A 15909-nucleotide genomic window follows, 5' to 3' on the forward strand; every position below is an offset into this window, starting at 1 on the left:
TTGTTCAAGTCTGCCTCCTGGTCGCCATCTCTCAGTCCCTCACTTCCCATGAATCTAGAGTCCTCAGCTGCTCCCTTTCTCCATGTCCCCATCTCTGCCTCCATCTCTGTTATCACTACTTCTCTGGATAAGGTTTCTCATTCTGCTTGTGCTCTTCTCCCTTGATGATCCTAGGGTCCTTTGTTTTTGGACTGTAAGATTAACTACTTCCCGGTTTTTGTTACAAAACTTCTACCTTTACAACTGTGATATTAACAATTTGTCATTACAACAGTCTCATTATTGAATCATAAGAATCTTATCCCCATCTCTTTTAACCAGACCCATCTAGACAAGACGAAAACTATTCAATGGGGATTCTTTCTTCCCCCACATACTCTTAAACTAAACTCCCCCTTGAAACTTTGTAAGCCAGTCATTTCATGTCTTTATCGCCCCCTCATTTTAGGTAGCCAATGTCTAAGTTGCCTATCCCTATTTACCCTGTGTACAGAGGGGATAGCATTGATACTTGATGTGAAGACTCCTTCCCTCTCTGTTGGTATTTAGAGTTATTACCTCCATGAGTGCGGGGAGTACCTGCTCTCCACGGGGGTCGTGAGACACGAGAGGATACACGGAATCGTCGAATGAAGAAATGAATGAATATAATCGAAAGGCCTTTCAGCTTGCTGTGCTGTCTGGCTGTTCTCTCCAGCTTCTGCTCTCTGCTCCTGATTCTTTCTGCCTCCTACTTCTTTCTGCCTCTGCCCCTACTGCCTCTACTCTTGCTCTCTGCTTTCCTCTGCTGCTTCTGCCCTCTTTCTCTTCCTCCTACTTTCTGCTGCTTCTGCCACTTCTGCCAGCCCAGCTCAGCAAGTCTTTATTTTTTATACTTAAAATTACACAGTACATGCATTGACACTTTTATCTTTTCTTGAATTATTACACAGTTAGTCACAACATTCTTGCACCTGGTCATTAGACAACCTTGACAAAAATACTTCTGTGATGTTCAGACTGACCTTCATCTCCTGTCCCACTATGAGATAAAACTGTTTCTTCTTGTTTCTACTAAAAGATTATAAACTTTCTATCCTACATAATGTGCTATTATTTTCATAATAAAGGTATTCATTAAATCACTTGGAAGCTATGTGGCATAAAGCCCAACCTGGCTACTTGCTGCAAGAAGTGTAGATTATTAAGTCAAAACTATCCTTCACTTAAGTTCATTATTGTCTACTTGTTTACACAGGTGTCTATATAAAGGGTTTTGTGAATTCTAGCTAGTGACTGAATGTGGTGAGGCCTATGGGGGTAGATCAGCTTGATTCTAATATGCTATCTGCTTTTGTGGCCTCACAAATGCAGTTACTTAGGTTTTCTAATGAAAGGGAGTAATTTACACAATTTCTCTTTGTATTCAATCCACCAAAGCTGAAAGCAATTGTTGCTAAGCTGGTTTTTCCTAAGGTTTGTAGAATTCATAGTGAAAGGCTGTGAATATTGCCATATTATATATTTTTACAAGTAAATTCAGAGCTAACTTGAAGGGAAGATAGGGGCTAGCTTTTGAGAGTCATTTGCCGTGCATAATGTCTCTCCCCGCCGTGCGGCCTTGCCAAGCAATGGGAGTTAAGCGCTTCCCACACATGAGAATAGGTCAAGTTCATCAAATTGTAGCAATTTACCCTTGTTTCCTTTATCAAAATTTGTTACGTTTTTATTTTTTTAATCTCCTCTAGTCGTGTTCTGATTATCAATCCATCAAGACTTGGTCAAATGGGTACTATCTGCAACTTTGGGTGTTTTTGTGTGACCCCTCTCACTTCATATCAGCTGGATGCTTCACTCTGAGCTCTAGACCTCTATGGATATGTCCTTGTCCATAGGCTCAGGCGTCCCCAGGACACACCATATTTTGGACCAATCAGCACTTATTATTCTCTTTCTCATCTCCAGGTCCACAGAACTCTGTGGAACGTGTTTGAACTCAGCCCATTTCTTCATTGCTGCCTTTCCCCCTCTTCCATTCACCAGTAGACCAACATGGGCACCAGCAAGCTTATATGTCAGGCCATATCTTCATTGCTGCCTTTCCTCCTCTTCCACTCACCAGGAGACCAACACAGTCACCAGCATGTTTACATGCCTACTAGTGTGTCCTTTGAGTTTCAGTCTTGGAGGGGGATTTGTCCTGAAGGGACTTTATGGCTCCCCAGCAAGCATCTTGCTTGTTCTTGCAGTAGACAATCAGACTGCCATTTTTGTTTTTGAGTTTTCCTGCTGGTCTCTCTTTCAGAAAGTATCTTCTGTCCCTCTAGTCTCTCTGGGCTGGTCTATATGTCCTTTCAAGTGGGAATGTCACACCTTAGAAAGTTCTGAATGGGGCTCAGCATTCTACCTAAATCCTATACACTTCAACGGCTCCACAGAAGTCTATTTCACTGGGCAAATTTTAGAACCCATTTTAGGTATTCCATTCAGCTATTGGATGAAGATGGGCTTACAAGCTTTCAGCAATCATGTTTCCTGATATTACTTTCTATCCCACCCAAGTGTTCAAGACAGATCCTGAGATGCATTTTTTTTTTTTTTTTGGACAATTAATGTGACATCATTCCTCTTTTTCAATCCTGGAATAGTAAACCATGTGATTGTCTGATTCAAAATGCAAATGTCAGTCAATTTTGGCTCACTAATGCCTTTCTGCTCCTATAAAGATTTATAGTCTCAGAAACTCTGTACAGGGTTGTTATGAGTCGGAACCAACTCCACAGCACATAGCTACCACCACCAATGCCTAGGATATGGATATCTATGCATTCCATTTCATTTTTTATAACTTCCAGTGTTTGTAGATTTATACTTTGTACTTTTCAGGTTCCAATTATTAATGGATTTTGCAGCTGTTTCTTATTTTGAGTTGTGCCACATCAGCAAATGAAAGTCCCGAAAGTTTAACTCCGTCCACATCATTAAAGTCAACTGTACTTTGAGGAGACAGCTGTTCCTCAGTCGTATTTTGAGTGCATTCTAACTTGAGGGGCTCATATTGTGGTACTATATTTGACAATGCTCCACTGCTTTACATAGGTTTTCAGTGGTTAACCATTCTGAATTTGTCTGCCTTTCCTTTCTAGTCTGTCTTAATCTGGAAGCTCTGCTAAAACTTGTCCACAATGGGTGGCCCTGCTACTGGCAGCATACTTTCCAGTAACACAGCACTATACCAGCCACCACAAACTGACAGATAAGTGAGGAAGGATGGCAAGGAAGTAGGAATAAATTAAACCAAAACCAAACCAGTTTCCTTCAAGTAGCTTTTAACTCGTAGCAACACTATAGAACAGAGGAGTATTGCCCCCATAAAGTTTCCAAGGCACAATGGAATTACAGAAGGAGTACTGGTGGCACAGTGGTTAAAGTACTCAGCAGCTACCCAAAGGTTGGTGGTTTAAACCCACCAGCCACTCTATGGGAAAAAGATGTGGTTGTTGGCTTCCATAAAGAGTTATAGCTTTGGATGTCCTACGGGACTGTTCTAGTCTACCACATAGGGTTGCTATAATTCTGAATCAACTTGATGGCAGTGGGGTTTTTTGGCAGACTACAGTATCTCCTGGGATGTGCTAGTAGGTTTTAACCACTGATGTTTCAATTAGCAGCCAGCAACTGAGAGGTTAACCACTGCTCCACCATGCATCTAGACAAACACCATGTAAAGGTAGTTATGAGTCTGGATCTATTCAAAGGCAGGGGAGTTGACTTTGATTTTGGTTTAATTCTAAACCCTTAATTATTGTTTCCAAGGATTGGCTGGTGGGTTTGAACTGCTGACCTTAAGGTTTTTATCCCAGTGCTTATCCTACAGCGCTATAGCAGGACTCCTAAATATTTCATGCTGCTGGTGTGCTGCTTAGTCGGTTCTGACTCAGAGCGAGCCTGGATATGGTTTTTGAGGCCGTAACTCTTTATGAGAGCAGAAAGCCTCATCTCTCTCCTGAGGAGGAGCTGCTGGAACATAACCCACTATGCTATTAAGGCTCCTGACTCCCCTAATTGGGGGCCTGGGGAAAAAAAAAATGTTGCCCAGATCTAAACTCATTCTAAGGGTTTAGATCCAAACCATGTGGTTCTCAGCAGTTTTCTGGTCACTGAAAACCGTCATGTCCCCCAGCATCTGCTAGCAAGTTGAGGACCAAGAATCCCTGACAGGAATCAGGAATGCACCACTTGAAGGTTCTCACTAGATTGATCCTACTGTGTTACAGAGCCTGGCATATGGTATGTACTCATACAATACAGCTGATTCTTGTATCTTTCATGTCTCCCAGTTAATCTTCCAAAGGCTTGCTGAGATGGTTTAAATACTATCATGCAAATCCAGTTAATCTCCATAAAAGCCAAGCCCAGCACTCCTAAGGCATAGGAGTTTTGTCTTTGTATATCACTTTCCATGAATTTTATGTTGCCGTCCTTCACTGTTTCAAAACATTTATCCATGATCCATAAGGACTGGACTACTAACCACAAGGTCGGCCATTCAAACCCACAAGCCTCTCTCCTCGGAAACCAAGTCACTATGAGTCGGAACCTACTTTACGGCAATTAAATAGCAACCACCACCACCTGGCAGGTAGTAGCCTCTGCAGTAGTGGGGCCACATTTCCGTGGGAGCATCTACTTTGCGGATGTTAATCTGCTGGGCAAAGAGCTCCTAGAGGTCTGCGAATCACTCTTATTCGTCCTCTACGGGTTTGTCCAGATGGTTCGAGAAACCTTTGATGTTTTTATTCGGTTCCTACTCATAGTGATCCTGTACAGGGTTTCCGAGGAACAGCTGGTGGGTTTGGGGTTTGAACCACTGACCCTGTGGTTAGCAGCCCAGTACTTATCCTACAGCGCCACACCAGGAGCCTGCCACACCAAAACTCCTTGTTGTTGAGTGCTGTTGAGTCGGTTCCGACCCATAGCGACCCGGTATAGGGTTTCCAAGAAGCAGTTGGTGAGCTTGAACCGCCGACCTTGCAGAGTTCAAATGACTTTGTAGTCCAGCTAGGACTTCAGCGCCACACCAGAATTCAGAGTAATTTGTATTGTATTTGTTGTTGTTAAGTGCCGTCGAGTAGGTTCCGACCCATAGCGACCCTGAATAGGGTTTCCGAGGCTGCAAATCTTTACGGGAGCAGAAAGCCTTATCTTTCTCCCGCGGAGCAGTTGGTAGTTTCGAACTGCTGACCTTGAGGCATTTGTAGGTCACATTAAAAAAAAAAAAAAAGGCTTATATACGAAGTATTTTTTTATATCTCAATAACTTGATAAAAATCTGTATATGAGTATGGTTAATATCTCCAGTTTACTAAGGAAATTGGCTCAGGAGATCAAGCTTTTAGTGCAAGGTCATATACTAAAGAAACCGCTATAAATTTCACCTGTGAATTGAGGTTGAAAGTGCCAAAAATCTTTTGAACTTCTACGGCCACCGTCTCTAGGTTTCCACCCACCCTCTCTGCGCCTGCGCACTACGGGCACGCCGTCCATTTCTCCATCAGTTGAGAAGGACGTTAGTGGTGAGGTGAGTCCTGCCAGCGTTTGTGTTTTCCCCCGTTCTGGCTCCAACAACTGCCTCCTCTCCACCGACAGCCCTGTGCCTGTGTTGGGCGTGAGTAGTTCCGCATTTCTGCGTTGGGGACCTAGTCTGCGCCTATAACGGTGCGGGCCGGTTCCCAGCGTCGTCTTCCGAGTCTGTGTGACCTTGGTTAGGTCACTTGACCGTTTATCCCAGCGTGAGGGGGAGTTAGTGTTTTCCTTATCGTGTCAAGCCACGTAAAGGAAAGCTTAGGAAAAGCAGTGTCCGTGTTGGCTGCGTGGGTAGCGTTTGGGAATGAACTTAGGAAGGTGGAGGAAGGGCGGGAGGTGTGCAGGGAGCGGCCCTTGGGGCCCGGACTTGGGGCGGTGTAGCGTAGCAGTAGGAGCCTGGGCTGTCCAGGCCGAGGTGCCTCGGCTCCCGTCAGAGGGGTGTTTACAGTGTGACCTTGGGGACGTTACGTAACCCACGTGTGATCGTTTTCTCATCGCTAAAATGGGGGTATTAACAGTAACCATCTTGCTGAGAGGAGTCCAGGTGTGGCGCTGCTGGTTAATACGTGGGCTGCAAGGCCGGTGGGTCAAGCTCCCCAGCTGCTCTTCGAAAGCGTTATACAGGGTCTTTATGGGTCGGAACCGACTCGACGGCACTTAACCACCACAAGAATTTCACTGAGATGGTTACTTGAAGCAGTTAGTGATGAAGGCCAAAGACTGCAGCCTTCACTAAGGACTATACGTCAGTTTAAGACACCCCTCACGTCTGGACCCATAAGCTACAGCGTGATAAACCAAGAGATGGAAGTCATCGAGGATTTCATTTTACGTGCATCCACAACCAACACACATGGAAGCAGCAGTCAAGAAATTAAATGACCTGCTGCAAAAGACCTCTTTTAATGAACTCACTTTGAGGACAAAGGTGGCCTGGCTCACACCACGGTATTTTCAGTTGCCTCATATGCTGGTGAACAGTGAATTAGGATGAATTTATGGTGTTCACCAAGAATAATAAAATTATCATCGACTACCAGGAGCGCTGTATAGGGTCGCTATGGGTCCGTATCGACTCGATGGCACTTAACAACAACAACAACAACCAGGAGCGCTGTGGGTTACTGCGCCAGACTGCAAAGCCGTTTGAACCGCAAGGTCAGAGGTTCAAGCTCACCAGCTGCTCCTCGGAAACCCTATACAGGATCGCTATGGGTCGAACCGACTTGACGGCACTTCACAACAACAACCAGGAGAATGAACAAAGCTCTTTTGGAAGAAGTGCGGCCGAATGTGCCTTAGATGTGAGGATGTCGAGACGTCTTTGTCGCATGTACTTTGGACATGTTACTGAAAGGACCAGTCTCTAGAGAAGGGCATCATGTTGGATAAAGGGTGAACTAAAAAAGAGGAAGACCCTCAACAAGATGGATTGGCACAGGACCAGATCCACGCTTCATTCTGTCGTGCAGAGGGTTGCTATGAGTTGGAAGTGACCACAGCGCCTACCACCATCATCACAGAGCTGTTAAGGAGATTAGATGAGTTGATAGGAAATACTTGTACTTAAAATTATTCGTCTAGAAACACCACTTGCCTTTCACGAGAGGTTTGTGTTTGTAGTTTTTGCTCACTTACGTTGTGCCCCAGTTGTCTAGGTTGTTTGTGGGGGTGGGGGTGGTAATTGTTCAGTATATTACAAAGAGAAGCCACCAGTAAACACCCTTAGCTTTGTTGGAGGAGGCAGCTACTGTCTACACCTCTTAGAGTACAGTGCAGTATGCGTTTTCCTTGTTTTACTCTCCTAAGGATTTTCATTAATTTTATCTGTCAGGGAGAAGAGCCACCACCATGTCTTCCAGTGCTTTAGCGAAACCTCAGATGCGAGGCCTTCTGGCCAAGCGACTGCGAGTTCATATTGTTGGAGCATTCATCATGTCTCTGGGGGTTGCAGCTTTTTATAAGGTATGTATGGTTTTTACTTTGTGCTTAAGGTAAGATAGTATGTGCGTTTTTGATTTGAAAAGGACTGTAGTTCAGACTTTTTTTTTTTTTAAAGAAATTTACAGGTGTGTCCTTTTTCTTCTTCTTCCCTTGTTGTTGTTATGTGCTGTTCTGACTCATAGCGACCCTGTACAGGGTTTCCGAAGCTGTAAATCTTTACAGGAGCAGAAAGCCTCATCTTTCTCCTGCGGAACAGCTGGTAGTTTTGACCTGCTGACTGTGAGATTAGCAGCCTGATTTGTAACCACTACTCTACCAGAGTTCCTTTCAAATTTTGGATTGAAGTAAAAAAATAAATTTTTATATTTTTGCAGTTTGAACCTTAAGGTCAGCGGTTCGAAACTACCAGCCGCTCCGCGGGAGAAAAATGAGGCTTTCTGCCTGTTCTGACTCATAGCGACCCTGTACAGGGTTTCCGAGGCTGTAAATCTTTATGGAAGCAGAAAGCCCCATCTTTCCTACCAGAGTTCCTTTCAAATTTTGGATTGAAGTAAAAAAATAAATTTTTATATTTTTGCAGTTTGAACAGCTCTGTGGGAGCAAGAAGTGGTAGTTTGTGTCTATAAAGATTGTAGCCTTTGGGGCAGTTCTACCCTGTCCTGTAGAGTTCTTATGAGTCAGCATTCACTTGATTGGCAGTGTGTTTGGTTTTAGGGAGTTTATAAAGATATGTGTGCACATATCTTTTCTTTCTTTGTTTAGCTCCTGATCACAGCCTTTGTAAATTGGCTTCATGGTCTATTCTTTCAAGGGTTGTGGGTGACTTGGGAGACCATCCATGCTCAAGCTGGTCTAATCCTAGGATCTTTCTGATTGACCCTTTACACCTTGTCACTGTTCAGCAGCTCAGACTGTCCTTTCACATGTCCTTTTCTCCCATACTCACCCACATGCAATTTCTCTATCAGGATTCTCTCTCACAACATTGTCTGGCACATTCCAGTTTATCTCAAGGTCCTCTCAGATGTTTTCTCTGGGGAGCATGTAGCCTGTTCCTCAGATAGCAGATGAGTTGGTTGCATTGGGGTTTGCAGGTACTTGGCACCAGGTTTACAGCGCAGACACACAGGCACGTTTTGCTTCCAGATCTGTCTTGTTGTGTAGAACTGGTACTATTCTAGACAAATGGCCAGTCTTAAGATGAAATATACAAAATACACTTGATAAAATGAGTCAAAGTGTTTATGTTTACAGTAGTTAGCTGTTTGACTTTGATTGCAAGGAAAGTTCCTGAAACATTGAGGACCCAGGAGTGAACCTAGTGCCCTTGGGCATACATTTGATTATGTAAATTAAGGTTGTAAATCATCAGGTAGTGAGGGAGCTTTATATTACCTCAGGTGTAGATTATTTTATGGCTTTCATGGTACTTGTGATCAGGTGGCCCTAAATTTGTAATTTACATGCTTTTCTTGCCAAAATTTTGATGTTTCAGACTTTTAGAAAAATGTAACTTATGTGCTGTTATAAAATCACTTTGCCTTTTTGTTTGTTTGTTTGTTTACTAATCAAGTGTGTTACTTTATTTCTGCCCTGGTGTTCTACATTATTCTAATAGAAGTCTTGTTGTTAACAAAATGCTAGCAGCTGCCATGTGTAGTAATGAGCCTGACAAACCTCAGTTTAGAGGATGGCATTCAGGCTGCTGCCTCTTCTGTTACTGGAAGGAGTTGGGAATTCGAATAGTAGGAGCTGAAGCACTAAGAGTATGGCCAGGGAAAGGCCATCTTATGTGACTCCATCAGGTAGCATGGTGCATGTATTTCTTCTGCAGTCTCTGATATGGATTACCACTTGAAGACTTTTTACTAGTATTTATATGCAATATAGTACTTGCATTTGGATTCTAAAACTTACTGCATAGTGCCTTGTGGAGAATAAAAACTTGGTTATATGACAGACCTGCCATTTGGCATCTAATAATGCTTCTTCCTAGATCTTGATCAAGTCACTTAAACTTTCCTCATTGGTTAAACAGGTCAGTGCCTATCTTAGGGCTTAGATGATGTTCAAGTGTAAAGCAACCCGAACTGTTCTGTGCCTTTCAGAGGCAGTTACTTGGAATCCTTTGAAATGTGTGTTGTGGCATCAATTGAATCAAAATATGTAGCAAGTCTCACGAATGTAGGCTCTTTCCACATTGTTGGAAAGAGGGCTGCTGTCTTCTCCTTAACACCATTCAGTCTTGTGGGTTGCTCATCTGGCTTTTGCCATTCTTGTCCCCGCCCTACCTAGTAAAGGGTACAATCTTGCTATATATTGGTCGCTTTCTGTTTTTTCCTTGACTTGGGAAGAAAGAATTCAAATTAAAGGTGAATTCAAACATACTAGGATTTACTTTTCCCTTAGGTATTCATTTTCTCTAATTGTTGGAAAAAACATCCTAAGGAACTGTTAACTTTTTAGTTTGCAGTAGCTGAACCACGAAAGAAGGCATATGCAGATTTCTACAGAAATTATGATTCCATGAAGGATTTTGAGGAAATGAGGAAAGCTGGTGTTTTTCAGAGTGCAAAATGATCTTGGAATGTTAAAGGTAATACAGTTATTTTATTTGAAGCAACTTTGTTCATTATTTCTCAAATTATGTTGTTAATTGCTATGTTTATATTAGGAAAATCACACTTGTAGAAGGTACTTTGCTTTGAAAGGAGTTGTGGGTATGTGGTGGGCTAAATGTTGGGCAGGTCATTGAAAGGTTGATGATTCAAACTCAGCAGCTGCTCCTAAGGGAGAAGGATGCGGCAGTCTACTTCTATAAACCCTCATAAACCCTGTGGAGCAGTTTTACTTTGTCCTATAGGATCGCTCTGGTAGCATAGTGGTTACGAGCGGGGCTGCTAACCTCATGGTCAGCAGTTCAAAACTACCAGCAGTTCCATGGGAGAAAGATTTACAGGGTCTCTATGGGTCGGATCGGACTCCACGTCACATAACAACAAGAAATAGGATCGCCATGAGTTGGAATCAACTTGCAAGAAGTGAGTTTTTCGTGGGGAGAGGTGGGGTTGGTTATGCTTTGATGAAAAGGAATTCACCAAATTGAAAGCATGTGTCAAGTACGTGTCTAGAATATGTTCATATTCTAGACTCTTGTCATGTAAGTATTGAGGAAGAACAATCTCAAGATTCTATCCACCACTTAGCCCTGGAAGTGAGTTTGGTAAGACATGGGAAAGTGGAGATACTGTTTTGTCAGGCAGAGATGTTCCTGAATGCTCCTAGTTGTATGAGCATTTCAACTATACTTAAAAAAAATTTTCCCCCTTAGTTTTCTAAGCAATTCCAGAATGATTTTGACATTGATTTTTGCACAATAAAAGATTTGATTCCATAATATTCCATGTCTAGTTGTTTTCTTAAGGAGCTCTGGTAGCGTAGTGGTTACAAATCGGGCTGCGAACCGCAAGGTCAGCAGTTCGAAACTACCAGCTGTCCCGTGGGAGAAAAATGAGGCTTTCTGCTCCTGGAAAAATTTACAGCCTCGGAAACCCTGTACAGGGTGGCTATGAGTCGGGACCGACTCCATGGCATGTAACCACTACTTTTCTTCATATCTGAAACCCAGATAGGTACACACTGTTGTTATGTGCCGTGGAGTTGGTTCCAACTCACAGCGATCCTGTACAGGGTTTCTGAGGCTGTAAATCTTTATGGAAGCAGAAAGCCCCATCTTTCTCCCTCAGAACAGCTGGTAGTTTTCGAACTGCTGACCTTGCGGTTCGCAGCCCAATTCGTAACCATTACGCTACCAGAGTTCCTTAGGTACACACTTGGTGCCCACAGTATTATTTATAATAGAAGACATAAATTCATGTTTATTTTAGCGTAGTGGTTACGAATTGGGCTGCGAACCTCAAGGTCAGCGGTTTGAAACTACCAGCCGCTCCGCGGGAGAAAGATGAGGCTTTCTACTCCCGTAAAGATTTACACCCTCGGAAACCCTGTACAGGGTCACTATGGGTCGGACCCGACTCGATGGCACTCAACAACAACAACAACATAGAATTGATAAGGAAATTAATTTTTTATAACATAGACTATTTTGTGTGTTGTTGTTGTTAGGTGGTGTTGAGTCAGTTCTGACTCATAGTGACCCTGTATAGAATTTCCAAGACTGTGAAGCTATACAGGAACTGAAAGCCTTAACTTTTTCCCTATGGTGTGGCTGGATAGCAGTCCGGTGCTTTATCCTATAGTGCTACCATTATGTCCATTAGAAATTATATTCACAAAGTAATAAAATTTGATAGAAAATAAAGAGCATCTTATAGACCCTTTATGGTGATCTATACTGTATAAAAATGTTCAGTGATGTCGATTCGGTTCCAACCATAGGCACCCTGTATAGGGTTTCCTAGGAGTAGCTGCTGACCTTGAACCGCCAATCTTGTGATTCAGACTGACTTTGCAGTCTAGCACATTAACCCACAGTGCCACATCAGAACTGTACAGTAAACAATATTGAAAGGATCCCAAGAAAATATTTTAAAGGTTGTATTTGGAATTATAACACTGCTCTTTTAACTTTGTAGCTTTAAAATGTTCTTCAGTGAGTGCGTTTCACATCAGAAAAATGTTAGCAGGCCAATTTTATATATTTTTTTATTCATAAAAATTGGATTTTTTTTTTTTTTTTAAGTTATAAGGAAAATTGATTTGGAGACAGGAACAGATGGGCTTCCATTTTTGACTAATGGTGGAAACACTATGGATTGTGACAGGGCACAGAAGGGAGGTGATGAGAAAGCAGACTGTGTATGTAAGCAGGGGGTGGCAGTAAGGTGTGGTGAGCCCAGTGCAGAGAAGAGAGGCTGGTGGGATGGTGAGGGAGATTAGAGGAGAATGAATGGACCTGCAGCCCAGCAGCCAGAGCTGAAGGTGAGTGATCCAAGTTTGGGTCCACTAGAGGAGTGTACCTCAGGTGATCTTAACTGTGATGATGGTGCTGAGAGAATGTTTGTCACTAAGCTAGCCTTTGTATTTCTCTTCACAGAATGTCTTTAGGTTGAATTCCACAAACGTTGTCACTGACCTGTGTTCCTGAACTACGAAACATGACTATGTGGGCTTGGTAAATAAACAAATGCTTTGGACAGTAAGTCTTTACTCAATTATTATTGCTGGTAATTTATGACATTTACAAATAGCTATAGTGGTCAGGACTTTTAACTGTGTTTCTGTACCTTTTGAAGAGAGCTGGAGTTCAACAATTTAGAAATGTCATTGTTTCAGTTTCAGTAATCTTTGAGAGCTGTGGCGTTCTTTTCTTTGAGGTACTGTTAGGTGCCATTACCTGACTGAGCCCTGGATTTGATAGGTCTGTGTGACTTCTGGACTAGCACAGTGGCTCAAACATAACTATTGAGAGGAAGGTGCAGGATTGGGCAGTGCTTTGTCATATGGTACGTGCGTCACTGTGAGTTTGGGAAAAACCCAGTGGCACCTAACAACACAACAGCATGACTCCTGTACTGTGGGCTCGAAGCCCTGTGTTAGAAGAAGGGACAGAGATGACTTTTCCAACATAACCTGTTCTTGATATTCATTGCCACTCTTTGGTAAGCCTGCTAACACCAGGCAGACGAAGTAGTAGATAACTGAAATTTAGATTTTATACTTAGATTGCGGTATTGAAAGATTCTATGGGCAGCATACTGAATGGTGCAAAAAGCATCAAAAGAAGATGGAAGGAATACAGAGTCATTGTACCAAAAAGAAATGGGCAATGTTCAACCATTTCAAGAGGTAGCATATTATCTAGAACCGATGATCTGAAAGAAATAGTCCAAGGTACACTGAAGTCATTGGCAAAGAACAAGGCACCAGGGATTGATGGAATACACCTTGAAATCCTTCAACAAAGTGCACCTGGAAGTACTCGCTCATCTCTGCCAAGAAATTTGGAAGCCTGGCCAACTTACTGGAAGTGATCATCTATATTTGTGCCCATTTCAAAGAGAGGTGACCCAGTGTAATGTGGAAACCATCAGACGATATCCTGGATATCCCATGGGAGTAAAGTTTCACTAAAGGTGATACTGAAACGGCTACAATCAGACCTTCCAGAGGTTCAAGCCGGATTCAGAAGATGTGGAACAAGGCACAGCATTGCTGATGTCTAATGGATCTTGGCTAAAAGCAGAAAATACCAGAAAGATGTTTACCTGTGCTTTATTGACTATGCATAGGCTTTCGATTGTGTGGGTCATGACAGCAACGACAACATTGTCGAACACTTAATTGTGCTCATGAGGAACCTGTACCAAGAGGCAGATGGAAGAAAACAAGGGAACACTGAATAGTTTAAAATGAGGAAAGGTGTGCGCCAGGGTATTCTTTCACCCTATTAACTCAATCTGTATGCTAAGCAAATAATCTGAGAAGCGGGTTATATGAAGAAAACGTGGCATCAGGATTGGAAGAATGCTCAACCTCCGACATGCAGATGATACCACCTTGCTTGCTGAAAGTGAAGACTTAAAATACTGATAAAGACACAGCCTTTGATATGGATTGCACCTCAATGTAAAGAAAACAAAAGTAAAAATTCTCACCACTGGACCAATAAACAGCATCCTTATAAATGGGGAAAAGATTGAAGTTGTTAAAGACTTCATTTTGCTCGGATCAACCATCAATACTCATGGAAGCATTAGTTAAGCAATCAAATGGTGTAATGCATTGGGCAGATCTGCTGTACAAGTCAGTTTTAAAGTGTTGAAGAGTAAAGATGGCAGTTTGAGGACTCAGGTGCGCCTAAGCCAAGCCATGCTATTTTCAATTATCTCGCATGCAAAAGTTAGATCCGTGAATTTGGTGGAAGACCATAGAAAAATTGATGCATTTGAGTTATGGTGTTGGAGGAGAATATTGAAAGTACCATGGACTGCCAAAAGAATAAATCTGTGTTGGAAGCAGTACAGCCAGAGTACTCCTTGGAAGCCACAATGACCAGTTACTTAACTGGAATTGAGTTTGATAATGGCTAGGATAAGCATTGTATTGCTAACCACAAGGTTGGTGATTCAAACCACCAACAACTCCTTAGAAACTATGTTAAGTTCTATGGAGTCAATTCCGACTCATAGTGACTCTGTATAGGGTTTCCAAGGAGCGCATGGACTTGAACTGCCAACCTTGTGGCTAGCAGTCTAGTGCTGATCCTATAGCCCACAGGATCGCTATGAGTCAGAACCAACTTTACGGCACTCAACCTACCACAGAGTAACTTTCTTCTGAGGTGGTCTTAGGACTTCTCTTGCTTTTATTACTGAGAGCTTTAAAAATTAAGCTTATGTTATTAGCCAAAGCTAGGTTAATCTCTAATTGTAACTTTATTAAGAACTCAAGTCTTTCATCTTAGTGATTGATGGGAACTGTATTAAATCCAAGTGGTGGTTCTGTGCTGTTGAGTAGGTTCTGACTCATGGTTACCCTGTATAAGGTGTCTGAGACTATTTACGGGAGTAGAAAGCTTCATTCTCCCGAGGAAAGACTGGTGGGCTCTAACTGCTCACTTTGTGGTTCTCAGTCCTGTGTTCATTATACAGAGCCAGTTAAACTCTCCTCTTTAAACTCCAAGTATCAGTGAAAAAAATGTATGTAAAAGCCCATGGTAGGAAGAGACGTGTGTGTGAGCAGTGATTTAGTGATACCCTTTATTTGAAATGATTTTATAACAATTCTTAGAAGCAGTATGTAAAATTGCCATAAAAGATACAAGAATGAATACATATTTACATTCGTAAAAATAGTTAACTCTTGAGGTTGACAAAACTATCAGTTTCCTAAGTGACTGTTAAACTAGTGAAGGAGCCATTTTTCATATTCAGTCCTAAACCGTTCATTCACATAATTGCTTTTTAGAAACTGATTTATGTTCAGCAACATGTGAGACTTAAGACTAGTTGTAGCTTCTCACAATTGTGGGTGACAGGGTGTAGGCCCAAGTTTGGACGTAATCAATATAACTGACTGGTGACCGAGAATGCCCTCTGGTACTATAGCTAACCCCTCCACGGGGGATTTGTGGGGAGTGTGTTTTCTCTATGGAACTAAAGAAACTCACTGGGCTCTCATCTGTGGTAAGTTACACAATATTTTACAAAAACACTCCAGTGACACCTGGACAGTCACTGGAGTGTTTATGTAAACTTGGGAAAACGCAGACTTTATTTTACATAGCCAGCTTTCACTAAAAGAATAGCATCAGTTAAGAAACAAATTTAACAAACATCAGTGTCTAAGCATTTAATTTCATTTTCAGAATCCAAACCTTTACAGGCAGGGTATTAATATGGTTTCTCAGATGCAGCTGGGAATGAAGTTGAACTCTAG

General features: G+C 42.3%; 2 protein-coding genes across 2 annotated transcripts in view; both read left to right on the forward strand.

The window, feature by feature from the left end:
- The window catches only part of RGS22 (regulator of G-protein signaling 22), a 184067-nt gene extending 178372 nt beyond the window's left edge, over positions 1–5695 (forward strand). Inside the window, exon 24 of the mRNA XM_006859251.1 lies at positions 5478–5695. Coding sequence (XP_006859313.1) covers positions 5478–5695 — 218 coding nt within the window. The remainder of the gene's footprint in view (positions 1–5477) is intronic.
- A 1721-nt stretch (positions 5696–7416) lies between these two features.
- Positions 7417–10089, forward strand: LOC102838541 (cytochrome c oxidase subunit 6C-like). The gene is made up of 2 exons (XM_006859182.1): positions 7417–7530; positions 9976–10089. Exons 1-2 carry the CDS (start codon positions 7417–7419, stop codon positions 10087–10089), a joined length of 228 nt encoding a protein of 75 aa, XP_006859244.1.
- Positions 10090–15909: the final 5820 nt, after the last annotated feature.

Source organism: Chrysochloris asiatica, unplaced genomic scaffold (assembly GCF_000296735.1).
Source record: "Chrysochloris asiatica unplaced genomic scaffold, ChrAsi1.0 scaffold00031, whole genome shotgun sequence".
In the NCBI taxonomy this organism is placed as follows: Eukaryota; Metazoa; Chordata; class Mammalia; order Afrosoricida; family Chrysochloridae; genus Chrysochloris; species Chrysochloris asiatica.